Source organism: Pleuronectes platessa, chromosome 5 (assembly GCF_947347685.1).
Source record: "Pleuronectes platessa chromosome 5, fPlePla1.1, whole genome shotgun sequence".
NCBI lineage: Eukaryota > Metazoa > Chordata > Actinopteri > Pleuronectiformes > Pleuronectidae > Pleuronectes > Pleuronectes platessa.
This window is the reverse complement of record NC_070630.1, coordinates 2723314-2738241: the sequence shown is the minus strand read 5'-3', so window position 1 is coordinate 2738241 and position 14928 is coordinate 2723314. Positions and strand designations below refer to the sequence as shown.

At 41.8% G+C, this 14928-nt stretch overlaps 2 protein-coding genes across 2 annotated transcripts in view; both read left to right on the top strand.

The window, feature by feature from the left end:
• The window catches only part of LOC128440016 (B-cell receptor CD22), a 32743-nt gene that overhangs the window by 12477 nt on the left and 5338 nt on the right, over positions 1-14928 (top strand). The gene's annotated exons all lie outside the window — the stretch shown is intronic.
• LOC128440399 (B-cell receptor CD22-like) lies at positions 4643-13545 on the top strand. The gene is made up of 9 exons (XM_053423094.1): positions 4643-4970; positions 5107-5328; positions 6271-6627; positions 6703-6933; positions 7032-7310; positions 9093-9353; positions 12279-12412; positions 12574-12600; positions 13396-13545. Exons 2-9 carry the CDS (start codon positions 5217-5219, stop codon positions 13543-13545), a joined length of 1551 nt encoding a protein of 516 aa, XP_053279069.1. The 5' UTR covers positions 4643-4970; positions 5107-5216.

Genomic DNA, 14928 nt, shown 5'->3' with positions numbered 1-14928 from the left:
GGTAACTTAACAGGTGAGTAGCCTACTTCCTTCTCTTTTACTGTACCTTGGCCAGTGGCATGGTAGGCCACATAGTTCTATATTACAGTGTTAAGTGTCTCATACAAGTTCACACTGACATCTTATGACATAATAATCCTTCCAGTTTGGTTATTGAGACCCAACCACTGAGTAGCCAGTTAGTTGCCTTTAAGAACAACTAACTTTTCAAATCCTTCTGGTGTTAACCGCCTCTGGTGTGGATGGAATATTATTCCTGCAAACGAGAACAGTCTCTCAACCGGAGCTTTAGAGCGGAGGGTGGTGTTAAATCGAACAAGAAGGAGCTTGATGAGTGGGTCCTACTGAAGAGAAAACAGGTCTTTTCTGGTGTCCTCCAGAAAACAAAGGGTCTCTAACTCCGCTTTGCTGTGGCTTGTGATCTCCTGTCTTTCCGTGACTTGAGTTTCTTCAGCTGAGAAAACAAAGAAGTCATGTTCCTCATCATCTTGGAGGTTGGAGGAAGCCGTTTCACCCTCTGCCACCAGGCCAAGATCTTCAGCTGAGTGGAGCATAAGCTGGTGGATTCGTGTTGGTAGGCAGCACATTTTGAGGAATTTTGATTCGACGAGAGAATATTTTGAGTATTTTAAATACAAAATTACTCCACTCTGAACTATTGTGTTACAAATTACGTTTTATCGGCCCTATCAAATACATATTTCAAAATACTCAAAGTAATTGAAATACGTATTTCAAATACAAGTAATAGAAATACTGCCCATTTCTGTTTACACGTGTATCAGACAAAACAAGCTTGACTCACGAGTTGAATCCTCGTGAGAAATAAGTAAAGAACACTAAAGAAATGTAAGTTTACACAATTATGACCTTTTACAATGTGTTTTTATGACCCAGTCTTCATATGGACTGGAGCTGTAAATAAATAGGAAATTACTTCTAACATGAGATAAAGTAAAATTCACCATGATCTTTTTAGATCCAGTCTCAGGAAATTAAACAAAGTGTTCGATTCACGTTTCATTTCCAAAATAAAAGAACATTTCTTCATTTTAACGAAGGGATTTACTGGTGTTTGCCCGTTCGTGCATGTTAATGATGTAAAGAGGAAGGAAGCCAAGGTCTTAACTGATGTATGATTACTATCTGTCATCGTGACTTACTGACAAACATCGTTTGTCGAGGTTGGAAGCTAGCTGCTGATGTGGCTTCACCACAGAGACGTATGAAGCAACGATGGGTTTGAGAGAAGCAGCAAGTTGCTTTGTCATCTTCCTTCTTTCTGTGTCAGGTACATCTACATATACAGGAAAGCACTTTCTCTTACAGAATCTGTCTTTCTTCTCAGACTCTTCTGTGTTGTAGGTGGACTTGTCTGTGATGTGACTGAGTTTCATCTTGTGCACATTATTTATCTGTGGAGGTTTTTCTTGTTTGAAGTCACAGACGAGAGCAGCAGCTACTATGAGTGTAACTGTAGCAGCGAGTGGATTTGTTGTCCTTCTTCTCACTGTGACAGGTACTGTACCTCTACATTCATGTTGTCACTCTATTTTACACTCAGACTTCTGATTCACCTGAAGTGAGTTTGAGAAAGAAAAATATAAATAAACCATTCATTCATTTTCAGATCACCACCTGTAAAGTCATGCAGAAAGAAAATATATGAAGGAATTATCATCAGTGTTATTTTGTATCTTTGTTTAGAAGTTTCTATCGTCTAGAGCTCAAAATATTACAGAGTCTGAAACATGTTATTCTTATTCTTATTATGATTATGATTATTATCATCATGACTGAGTTCCTCTACACTCGATGCAGGAGTTGTCATCAGTGTTGTGCAATAGTAGGAGTAGAATTGACGTTGGCTAATTATTAATAATCATGAAATATGATTATTAAAATAACAATTATTTCTTAAAAATAATCAAAAATGATAAAGCTATTAATTAAGAAATGTAACACATTTAATTAGAAATGATACGGTTATCCATTAATAATAGTTAAAATAATTAATGAAAACAATAAAATTATCAATTAAGAATAATACAAATCTGTAATCATTGCTTATTGTCGCGGGGCACCACCCTGGTTACAGGGACCAACGATACAATCTATAAATATCAGTCTCATAATGATAAATGTCAAATCAATAATCTCAATATTTAATATTAATAATTATTTAATTAACAGTGAAGGCTACTAAGTTCGAGCACAGGCAATCATAATCCAGCTGCAATCACATACATATGCACAAATAATCACAGACTACAGATACTTTAATTACAAAAGCATTTATTAAAAAGGGGAAATAAAGTTATAATGTTATTCAATGATTCATCATTTTAACAAGCTCCGATATTTCAAAGATAAACACAGCAGCAGCACTTATCACAATTCAGAAAATACATGTAAAACCGGCGGTCTACCTATGTATGTCTGTCTCGGTGTGTGTGTGTGTGTCTGTGTCAAAGTGTCTCTCTGTGTGTGTGTGTCTATGTGTATGCATGTGAAATAAAGTTAGTGTTATTTAATGATTCATCATTTTAACAAACTCCCATATTTCAAAGATAACAACAGCAGCAGCACTTATCACAATTCAGAAAATACATGTAAAACCGGCGGTCTACCTATGTATGTCTGTCTATGTGTATGTGTGTGTGTCTGTGTCAAAGTGTCTCTCTGTGTGTGTGTGTGTCTATGTGTATGCATGTGAAATAAAGTTAGTGTTATTTAATGATTCATCATTTTAACAAACTCCCATATTTCAAAGATAACAACAGCAGCCGCTTATCACAATTTAGAAAAACACATGTATTCATCTATGTGTATCTGTGTGTCTGTATCTGTCTGTGTCTATCAATGTGTCTCTGTGTGGGTGTGTGTGTGTGTGTGGGTGTGTGAGAGAGCGAGAGAGAGAGAGAAAAAGAAGGGGGCGTGGCGATGACGCAGTCACATGGTGACGTCACATCTAAGATGGCGGCCGATCATGATTCGTGGAATCAAGGCCTAAAAACTCTCAAAATGGCGGATTGACTACAAAACAAGATGGCGGAGCCGTTATGAATTTAGAGCCAGAATGGGAGGAGAGGGAGAGAGGGAGAGAGGAGGCGTGGCAATAATAGATTCAAAATGGTGGTTTAACTTGCGTTATTCAAAATGGAGTCTATGTTAATGACACCATGTGGCCGGAGCTCACACTGGTGGTCGTCACATGAATTACACCAAGGGATTTTCAGACAAAGAGAATTCTTTGTCTCTGCTTTGGCGTTCGGCCGCATGGCTTCCAGATGTGTCCAGCCTCTCTGAATATAGATTTAACTATGTTACCTGAACTGTATTCTAAATACAGATCGGATGTGTGTATAGGTCGGTTTAGAAGGAGAGAGAGAGAGAGAGCATACAAGGAGAGAGCAAAGCTCTTAAAAGCACCGTCAGAGACAAGTTACATTTACTTTACCACTCAGCACCCAAGTGGCGTTGTGTGCTGAGGTTTGACCGGTAAAGTCTCTTTAAAGTTGTTCAAACGGTCACAATGAGCTGGAGACGCTGCTCACGGCGCTTAAAAACTGTGGCACAAGGCCGTAACCGGAAACCGGAAGTGGCGAATCGCCGCTAAACATTAGAGACTCGGCGGTCTCATACAAAACAAATACATTCAAGTATTAAAACAATACGCTAGGTATTAGATTAACATCTGCCCAGACAATAAAGCCTCTTACTGTACCACCCTCGCGGTGTGCGTGCGCGTCGGGCCAGTGAATCACGTGGTCTCTCAAGCGGTCTTCGGCCGCTGGACCGGACAAACAGCGGATTTTCTCGTGATGCTTCGACGGGATGAACGTCGTCCTTCTTCTTCAGGGATGTGGAGCTCGTGCTCCTCAGCGGAATGAATCTCGCGCTTCTGCAGGGGACGGCTGTGGAAGCCGTTTGTAGATCGTTGGGAAAAGAAAAAGTCCGTGGGGAACGTGAAACAGTCTGAGATTGTTCCGTGTGCAATTTCCTGTTTGGTCTTTTCAAGTTAAAAGAGCAAAAGTCCTTTTGAAAATAAAAACGTCGACTGAATAAAGAAATAAAAGAAATAAAAGAAATGGCTGATAAACTAAAAGTTAAGGTTGCCCCCTTCTAGCAACTAAATCAGCTGGGAGGCCCCGAAGGGGGCCTGGTGTTGTCTTCAGAGCAGGGTAAAATGGCAGCGATGTTTGGGGTCTCAGTGGTTTTGTTCTACCTGAGAGGTCCTCCCCCTTGAGGAGTTGGTCATAGGATGATGCTGGCTTTAAGCCAATTGAGTGTCAGAAATGGATCTGAGTGGGCGGGGCTTGGAATTGAGCAGGGGTTTCTGGGAAAACCCCAGGACATTTTTCCACCACCAGGGGGAGATTCTTGAGCCTGCAGGAGGATGTTTTCCCGCCCAAAGTTTAACAACCCTTTGTTCCTCTCGGCTCCAGTGTCTGGTGGCACCCCGCTGGGCTCTGGCCCAACATCAGTGTGTGGAGTCGTTAGTTGAAATGCTATGGAATGCTGCTCATGGAAATATGTTTCTTTTCTACAGAAAGTAAAAAGTAAACTAAGTGTTCTCTGGTGTGTTATGAATCTGATTCTCTGTGTTACAGTGGTACAGTGTGAGAAAGGCTGGGATGTGAGTTACACTTCTACTGAGATCTGTGCCTTCAGAGGATCAACAGTGGACATTAACTGTACCTACACATACCCATCCACAGTTAATAACCTTAATACTACAGTTCAGGAAACTTTCTGGTTCATTAAAGAGAGTAATGGGATTCATGTTGATCTAAGGACTGATCCGGAGTATTCAGGTCGTGTGGAGAATCTCTGTGGAAACAACACGTGCACTCTGAGAATCTCTAACCTGAGAGAGAGCGACTCAGCTGTGTACAAGTTCAGGTTCACAACAAACCAACCTACTGGGAGTTTAACTGGTTCGGCTGGAGTCACTCTGTCTGTCACTGGTAACATTTACATCTGAACATTCATTTATTTATTTCCTACATCTTGTTTTGTTCACTTGAGTGTGTCTGTGCACTTTTATATGCATGTGTGTGTCGTCAGTTTGGACTCAAATTAATTCCTTATTCTCACACACAGATTTGCATGTGCAGGTGAGCACATCAGTGAAGGGTGACTCTTATAACTATGCAAAGCTCAGGTGTCAGAGCAGTTGTCGTCTTCCTGATCATCTGAACTACGTCTGGTACATGAAACAACAGAAGATGAAGAAAGGAGCATCTTATACAGGTTATTTTCATCGTTCAGCCAGAGTTTCCTGTGCTGTTAAAGGACTCGAGGATTTCCGCTCTACGTCAATGTGTAGGTTTAATCTTCAGTATTTCACTAACAGCACCATCTGCTGGAGTATTTGAGATAATGCATTGTACCATAACTTCATGTGTCTTTAAATACTTTTTTCTGTATGGGCATATTGAGCTCTTGGGATACTACTGTCAGTACTGACTAACTAGTGTAGTACTACTATTCTGCTTGTGTAAATATAGATGGCAGACATGACTGCTTTCCAGAAGTGAAGCCAAAGCATTGTGATCGCCCCCTAGTGGCTGGCTGCAGTATAGAACATACATCCTGTCTCCTCCATGTTAGTGGGAAGGACATGGACCAAACTAAAAAGTCAAATACATTTTTCTCAAAGATGGTTTCTGTCATTTTAGGTCGTTCTTATCTCACTCTATTGTTCATGTTTCTCATAAGTTTGGTTTTAATTTGTTATTTGATGAAAAGAAAAGTAGATTCATCTTCATGATTGACAGCTGAGGCTGACTCAGGATTGGTCGAGCTCATATATGGGAGGGACCTTTATACTCTGGCTCCATCTCTGGATCACCACTGTGCAGACTGTGGTTCCAAATGTGAAAGATGGCAGCTTTGGTATCCAGGATATTTTGGCTTCATTTCTGGAGATTGGGAGGAAGTGGAGACGTGTCGTCCATCTTTGGTCGACTCTGCATAAAAGACACAGATCATTTCCTCCATATTGTTCAGTTTGCTCCATTATAAGAGCAACTTATACAAGGTCCCTCATGTTCTTCACCTCCAACAGTGTGTTTCTCCCTCACACTGAAGTCTAAAGGACACTTCACTGTGTTTTATGTGAACTGAAAGTTTCCTCATCTTGGCATCATCATCATCTTAAAATGAAAACCTGCCGACTGGTGATTCACCAGAGAAAATATATGGAGCTAGTTTTATAAATGTATAAGTTTATCTTCTGATTCTCTGATGTGCTCTGTGTTACAGTGGTAAGGAGTCTGATTGACTGGAGTGTGAGTTACACTTCTACTGAGATCTGTGCCTTCAGAGGATCAACAGTGGACATTAACTGTATCTATACATATCCATCCTGGTGGAATGGCCTTCATACTACAGTTAACAAAACTTTCTGGTTCATTAAAGTGAGTAATGGGATTCACGTTGATCTAAGGACTGATCCGGAGTATTCAGGTCGTGTGGAGAATCTCTGTGGAAACAACAAGTGCACTCTGAGAATCTCTAACCTGAGAGAGAGCGACTCAGCTGTGTACAAGTTCATGTTCACAACAAACCAACCTACTGGGAATTTAACTGGTTCAGCTGGAGTCACTCTGAATGTCACAGGTACCATTTACATTAGAGTCAGTTTCAAATGTTAGTGTGTAGATTGAAATAAAATCACATTTTGTTTGTTCACAGACCCTCAGCTCCAGGTACATGTGAGGAGATCAACAGCCAATCCATCTTCTACCTGGACAGAGCTGACCTGTCACAGCAGGTGTCAGCTCCCTGATCATCTTTCCTACGTTTGGTACAATAAGAATAAACCTGTTGGACGAAAAAAATACTTTCACCTCCAACACTTTAATCCTGAAGACAGCTATCACTGTGCTATAGAAGGACAGGAGCGTTTCCCTTCTCCTACATTGTGTGAGTTTACTGCTCATGACATTACATTCAAATGTAAACTTTTAACAAATAATACAGACAGTGTTTTGATTGTATTCTCATCCTGTGTGTTAATATAGACTATCCTTCAGATGCTCCAAAGCCTCCCTCTGTGTCAGTGAGTCCCTCTGGTGAGATCATGGAGGGCAGCTCAGTGACTCTGACCTGCAGCAGTGATGCTAACCCAGCAGCTAAATACACCTGGTACAAGAGAAGTGGACACAAACAAGATCAACGTCTCAGTGAAGAGACACAATTTGTCCTCAGCTCCATACGGTCGTCAGACTCTGGAGAGTTTTACTGCACAGCTGAGAATGAGCTGGGAAGGAGTTCAGCAAACATCTTTATTACTGTGACATGTGAGTGAAACACAGGTTATTAAGTGAAGATATATTGACTCTGTCACATTCTTTGTCCTTTACATTTTAAATGTGCAGATATGGGTCGTTTGACTTCAGCCCTATAATTATTCAAAGTCAGACCATCAGCAGTACAAAGAGGAATCCACCCAGTGCCTGTAAAAACATCCATAAAGCTTTCACCATCCTCAGTAAACTTGAAAGATATTTCCTTCACTGTGCACATTGACGTGACGAACAAAGCTCTCTCAGCCGACAGACAGTGGTGAAAACAAAACCCTGCTCCTGTGCACATGTCACACAAACACACCTCCCAGCAGGGGGAGCAGTGGCTCATTGACATTTTAAGAGACATGCCCACAAACAGGCCACTCTGAACAGGGCTCTTCACACGTTTTATTAGGTAGAAACTCTGTCTAATTGTGGAAAAGGGTCATAATATGTCACGTTTAAGTCCACGTTACAAACTGGACTATGGTTTGGAAATCTGTGGACATTCAGGGGAGACTGGAAACAGTAGTGCAACAGGAAATCATTCAAAAAAACTCTCACTTAACAAGTAGAATTTACCTGTGTCAGTTTAACAACTTTGCTGTTGTAACTGAGTGACTCCACTCACCTGAGCAACTTTGACTTAAACACATCTTATCATATATGTCCCCAAATGTTAAACACAATGTCTGTCATCTGTTATCATCACTCTGTTTCCACACAGACGCTCCAAAGCCTCCCTCTGTGTCAGTGAGTCCCTCTGGTGAGATCATAGAGGGCAGCTCGGTGACTTTGACCTGCAGCAGTGAAGCTAACCCAACAGCTCACTACACCTGGTACAAGGAGAACCGAGCTCTGCTTCAAGGACCAGAGGGCATTTATCGTCTCTCCTCCATCAGCTCTGGGGACAGCGGGGTCTACTCCTGCAAGTCTGAGAATCAGTACGGACGGATCAACTCCACGTCTCTACACTTAGACGTCCAGTGTGAGTAGATAACATCCACATGTCCATGAAACCCAGCATCTTACAGAAGGTTCCTGGGTCCCCCCCCTTATCTGGATTCACACCAAACTTTCCTGAGTTCTTCCCTGACCCGTTCCTCATCCTACCTCCAAGTTTCATGCTAATCGACTCAGTAGTTTTTGTGTAATCTTGCTTAAAATCAACAACCAACAAACAAACAGACTGTGGTGAAAACATCTGTTGTTGCATAGCTACACTATATGGCGTCATTTTCTGAACTCATAGTGACGACATTCCCATCATATGATTATGGATTATTTGTAAGTGTATATTAGCTTAAAGTTGTCTCTATAGTCCCATTAGAGGCAAGAATACAGCAGAAAGGCAGATTTAAGGACTCATGATGTAAATCTCTAACTTCTTTGTGACATAACTTATAAGTCAACTATCATTATATGATGGGGAATAATGTTCTGATCAGTATATGATTTAGTCTCTCTGCCACTTGTGGAAATATCTTGAAATTGTATCTTTTGGGTCAAATCTTGGTTCATCTTGACCTCTGACCTTTGACCGATCAGCTGCAAAGTTAATATTCAATATAATATTCAGTAAGTTTGTTTCATGAGTTGAGTAATTTTGCACATTCACACACACAGGATGAAGACAAAGCCCTAACTACCTGCTTCTGTCTGTGCTGGCGTCCCTGTTAATAATGATCATTTATAATTAAGCAGCCCTTATCAAAAGCAGAGATGGAAAAGTTCTTCACTTTGGTTAAGGAATATTTCTGAGTTGATTTCATGATCTTGCATGTTTTACACCAGACGCTCCAAAGCCTCCCTCTGTGTCAGTGAGTCCCTCTGGTGAGATCATGGAGGGCAGCTCGGTGACTCTGACCTGCAGCAGTGATGCTAACCCAGCAGCTAACTACACCTGGTACAAGGAGGACCGAGCTCTGCTTCATGGACCAGAGGGCATTTATCGTCTCTCCTCCATCAGCTCTGGGGACAGCGGGGTCTACTCCTGCAAGTCTGAGAATCAGTACGGACGGATCACCTCCACGTCTCTACACTTAGACGTCCAATGTGAGTAGAGAACATCCTCATGTCCATGAAACCCAGCATCTCACAGAGGTTCTTCGGTCCGCTCCCTTATCTGGATGAACACCAAACTTTCCTGAGTTCTTCCCTGACCCGTACCCCATCGTAACTCCAAGTTTCTTGCTAATCGACTCAGTAGTTTTTGTGTAATCTTGCTTAAAATCAACAACCAACAAACAAACAGACTGGGGTGAAAACATCTGTTGTTGCATAGCTACACTATATGACGTCATTTTCTAAACTCATAGTGACAACATTCCCATCATATGATCAACGATAATTGTTACGGGTCCCAAGATTGGGACCACAGCAGCAAAGTTAAATTAATGACCTGTAGAAAACAGTAAGGATGCAGCAGCAGAAATGAGACGATGCATTCACTTCTTTACCCAGACAGTATCTTATTAAAATATAACACAATTTCAATTACAAACATTAACAATATAGAAATAATAACAGTCTGTATGTGTGGGAGCTGATCTACACAATGTGTAAAGTAAATAATATTTTTATCATCAACCTCCTGCAAGACGACAGGCAGGTAAAAATAAACACCTAACAGGCGAGTGTAGCTCCGCCCACCTAGTGGCGCGAATCTCACTCGCCTCACTGCCCAGCGGAGTTTCTCAGTTTTTACACATCTTAAATAAATAATCAAAACAACATTAACATAACTAAATGACACCCGTGGTGATCATGGGAAGCTTTAAGAGGTAACAAAGGTGACTCTCAGTCACTACTGACCTGTAGAAAACAGTAAGGATGCAGCAGCAGAAATGAGACGATGCATTCACTTCTTTACCCAGACAGCATCTGGCATGTGGGCGGATGTCCCCCCCAAAGAGAGGTACCGGGTGCAACCATAGATATATATAAACACTAGATGTCTTGTCCGCGTTGCCGGCCAATGGAGTCGAACGTCCGCACATGGCGGCCATCTTGCCACAGGCAGCTCGCTCACCCATAACATTGTGTTAGTAGTGGAACATGTACTTTTTAATTAACTATAACTTGCTCAATTTTCAACCGATTTTTAAACGGTTTGGTTTGTTATAAACGCTGGAGATGTAGTTATGACACTGCATACTTATTAATAATTATGTTATGTTCTAAAAAATAGAATAATGTTCTTAAAAATATGTACAAGATTTCCCTGTACAAATGAGATGTATACTTATGAATAATTATAACCATGGGTTTTCATATGAAAATAACATTAAACAGAACAGATGGGGCCATAAATACACACATGCACAAGATTTGTATGTTAAATCAATATACAGGCAACTAAAACTCAACATACAGAATGGCAACATGAGACATATGTATAAAAGTGACATTTCTTTGCAGTAAAAAAAAGGTGTAAGATTTCCATTTACAAATATATATATAAAGAAATGCTGCATGTTGAAAATTCCCACCCTCTAGAGAGAACTAGACTACTGTGGAGGTATACAGATGGAGGACCGACATAAAAAATTACCCAAAAAACAGTGAAATCAATACAAAAAAAAAACAATAAGTACTACAAAAACACAATAAGGACTTCACATAAGAAAGAAATAACTACACATGAAACAAACAAAACAAAATTAATACAAGATGTAAATGCAAAACAGAACAGAATGAGGATGTGCAATAAGCAATAAACTATAGTGTGTGTAAATGTAACACAGAATTGAGGCGTGGGGATAAGAGTCAAAGACAGATGGGGGTCAGTTGCAGCCGGGAAGAAGCTGGTCTTGTCCACTGGCAATAAAGTCAGCAATTTCCTGTATAAATCATAATGCAAGATGTGAAACCTCAGTTAAATCATGTGCAGCTTAAGTTATATTGAAAAGAAAGAACAATTCTGCCTCTCCCATAAATGTAAAATTACTCGGTACTAGCCTAGCCTAGCCTAGCCGTGGTACACAACTAAGCTGCACGATTAAGTCGTTTTTCGGAGAGAAAAGCTGCGATTTCAACATGTTCAAGCATCCAGAATTATAACCACATTAATAACGTTTGTAAGATACCAAACCATTTGTAAATCCGTCAAGATTTCAGCGAGATAAGAGTATAAGTGTTTGAGCAGATCACTGACCCTACCTCAGGTTCCACAGATCCTTCCAGAAAGCCTGCCTGTGGCAAGATGGCCGCCAGTGATGACGTTCTAGACTCCGCCGGAAGACATCTAGTCTTTATATATATCTATGGGTGCAACGCTCCCATGCCAAATGTTCCACCTGGGTGCTGCGGTCATTCACTGATCTCTCTACTTATATTATTAGGAATAACCTTAAATGAAAATTACTATTAAAGTAATTCAATAAATTACAATTACTATTAAAGTAATTAAATAAATTAGAATTACTATTAAAGTAATTACAAAAATTTAAATTACTATTAAAGTAATTCCAAAAAAAATATTTTGGGGTATACCACACACTCCCCCACAAACAAAAAGTGGCTCCCGACACTTGCTATTAGTAGCACAGTTTTCAATAACTCACAATAACATTCGAAACATCAAATACAAAGCTTACAGTTACTCAAAACTTCAACATGAAGAAACATTAGTAACGATAAACATATGTAAATTCACAGAGTCTATCGATCATTCAATAACAGTGGATAGGACAGGTGATTGGCAAGTATGTAGGATGAATGATAGGTGTGTAATGAAATGGTTGTAAGTAAGACTTTGGATATTGGTGAGTGTAAACTATGGGCTGAGTCCCTATTGCACTCACAGTGACACGTGGCTGGTAAGTTGGTTGACCTAGGGAGGTGTAAGTGAACATCTGGCCAGGGCGCCTGTCTCTAGTAGACCTCCTTAATGTAGGCTGAGCCTCTTGGACCTCCATGTCTGAGTCATAAGCCTGAGACTGTTCCTGCTCATTGTAAGGCTGATGTTCCTCAGTGCAGGGCACTCTGTCATCTTGTCCTTCTGCTTCCTCAACGACACTTCCCCTTTCAGATGCAAGCTCATCGAGAACAGGTTCCTCCAGGCAAGCTCCAATCTGCTCCGGGTGGCTTTGGGTCTCACAGACGACTCTTTGGTTCGACATGTCATTTCCAACTCCTGGCGCTTCCCTTGGCATCCGTAGCCAATACCGTGGTCTTTCCTCTTCGTCATCAGAGTCAGTTGTGTCATGGTTCTGCGTCTGTTCACTTGTGCTCACGGGTTTTGAGATTTCCTTTCTCCTTTGTGACTTTGCAGGTGCGACAGAGGTTGGTTGCTCTACAGGTAAGTCATTTACTTGAAGCAACAAGTTTCAGTGGAGCGTGCGGATGGGCCGGCCCCCTGTCTCAGGACTCACTTTATAGACTGGGTTATCACCAAGCTGTTCTCTGACGATGTAGATTGTCTTCTCCCAGTAGGACTTCAGTTTGCATGGACCTCCTCTTTGGGAAACATTGCAACAGGTAGTCCCTAAATTTATCACAAACTGCCCACTTTAAGGCTAAGAACTCAAGCTTACCACTGTGGAGATGATAACTCTGCTCTGCTGGTGTTAATGTGCGAGACCCATAACCAATCACCCTCATCTTTCCGTCCTGTTTCTGGTAGAGGATTGCTCCCAGACCTTGTTGAGAGGCATCGGTGTGAAGTATAAAGGGTTGGTTGAAGTCTGGGTATCCTAGCACTGGTGGGTTGGTTAGAATGTCTATTAGGCGCTCAAGAATCTGCTGGTGTTGGTTATTCCATTCCACGGGGGTACGTGAAAGCAATTGAGGCCCCTTTATTTTCCCCTTGACAGGCTTGGGTTGTGTTGAATTGGGCTTTCCCTGAAGCAGCTCATATAGTGGTCTTGCTATACGTGAGAAGTCTTGAACGTATGCTCGGTAATAGCTAAGGAAACCTAGCAGCCTCCGAACATCTCCTACTGTCTGTGGAGTTTTCTCCTTCAATGCTTGAACTGCATCAATATCTTTTGGATCTACTCTAACCCCATTTGCAGACACTAGCCGACCAACGTACCTGACCTCTTTGCGAAATAACACACTTTTCTGGCCTCAACTTAACCCCGTGGCACTGTAGAGCTTGGAGTACACGGCGCAGCACCTCAACATGCTCTTCAAAAGACCTCGAGAAGCAGATGACATCATCAAGATACGGGATGCAACACTCATCCCTAAGCGTGTCAAGCATTTCCTCCATGCTTCTTTGGAAGGCTGCTGGTGCAATTGACAACCCGAACGGTATTCTGACCCATTCATATAAACCCCAAGGGGTCCTGAAGGCAGTGAGATGTCTCGAACCTTCTGCAATAAACCCTTGGTGGTAGGCTTTGCCCTGGTCTAAGATGGAAAACCAGCTGTAGCCCCCAAGCGAGTCAATCAAGTCCTGAATACGGGGAAGGGGATGTCTGTCTGGCACAGTCTTCTTGTTAAGCAGTCTATAGTCAATACAAAGGCGCAATGAACCATCTTTCTTTCTGACACAAACAATAGGGGCGGCATATGGCGACTTAGACTTTACAACCCATCCTTTGACTAACAACTCCTGGATGTATTATTTTACTTCCTTGTACAGTGGCTTAGGAATGGAAGCATAAGCTTTCTGAACGGGAACGTCATCGCTGAGCCTGACTGACATTTGGAGAGAGGGGATGCATCCAATATCACCGCTGTCTTGGGCAAATGCGGCCGCCTCCTCTTGCAGCACCTCCTCAACTAGATGTTGTTGTTCTAGAGTAAGATGACTGAGGTCAACGGGTGGTCGCCACGGCTCAGTTGTGGAAACCCTGGGAGCGGTGACTTTATGGACATCAGCCCTTACTGTTGTAACCTGTGGTGTCTCTACTTGTGGTTTCATTGTCTTACCTATCTCTATGACTTTCGCTACATGTTCGATGGAGCCCAACAGATATCTCTTTGGCAGGGTTATTTCATGCTTAGTGTGATTGGAGATGGGCACATGAACAAGAGGCCACCTGTTCTTACTGATCTCTAAGAGGCCTTCCCCCACACTCAGTTGTTCTAAGCTATAACTTTCTTCTGGGGATTCATAAAGGACAACAGAGTCAGAGGCGTCGAAGCTAGGTGGTACTCTGCACTGTACACGTAATGTTTTTCCAGCTGGGATAGTAACATCTTCCCTGCCCACTCTGATTTTGGCCAAACTGAGGCCTGGTGTCTTTTGTGTCTGAATGAAATTAACCATTGCTTCGGCTTGTTCTTCTTCCACTCCAAGGGCTCTTCGAAGGAGACCTATATAATAGTGGTGTGTGCATCAGTCGAAGACTCTTGTCCATTTATAATTTCCTGGAGAACATTAGCTCCTAATAAAGGCTGAGGGAGACTGAGCTGGCTAACCAGGAAGGGGACCTGAATTGCAAGGTTTGGATTGTCGTTTCCAGTGAGGATGACTGTAAGCTCCACCCATCCGTCGTATAGAATTGACTGTCCATTGGCCGCATATACATTAAGGCTTTCCCCTTGGTCAAGGAGTTCTTTAGTGGTCGTGCTTGGTGATTGGGGATACATTTCTCTCTCCACAACCTGTCAATGATGCTAACCTGTGAGCCAGAATCAAACAACACTGTAGCTGCATAGCCACTGATAAAACACT

What these genes read in the sequence shown, in the direction of transcription:
- LOC128440399 (XM_053423094.1), top strand. Translation starts at nt 5,217, where the DNA reads ATGAAACAACAGAAGATGAAGAAAGGAGCATCTTATACAGGTTATTTT. An exon ending in TTTCCCTTCTCCTACATTGT is followed by an intron (nt 6,934 to 7,031) that starts GTGAGTTTACTG and finishes GTGTTAATATAG; the next exon opens with ACTATCCTTCAGATGCTCCA. An exon ending in TCTACACTTAGACGTCCAAT is followed by an intron (nt 9,354 to 12,278) that starts GTGAGTAGAGAA and finishes TCCTCAGTGCAG; the next exon opens with GGCACTCTGTCATCTTGTCC.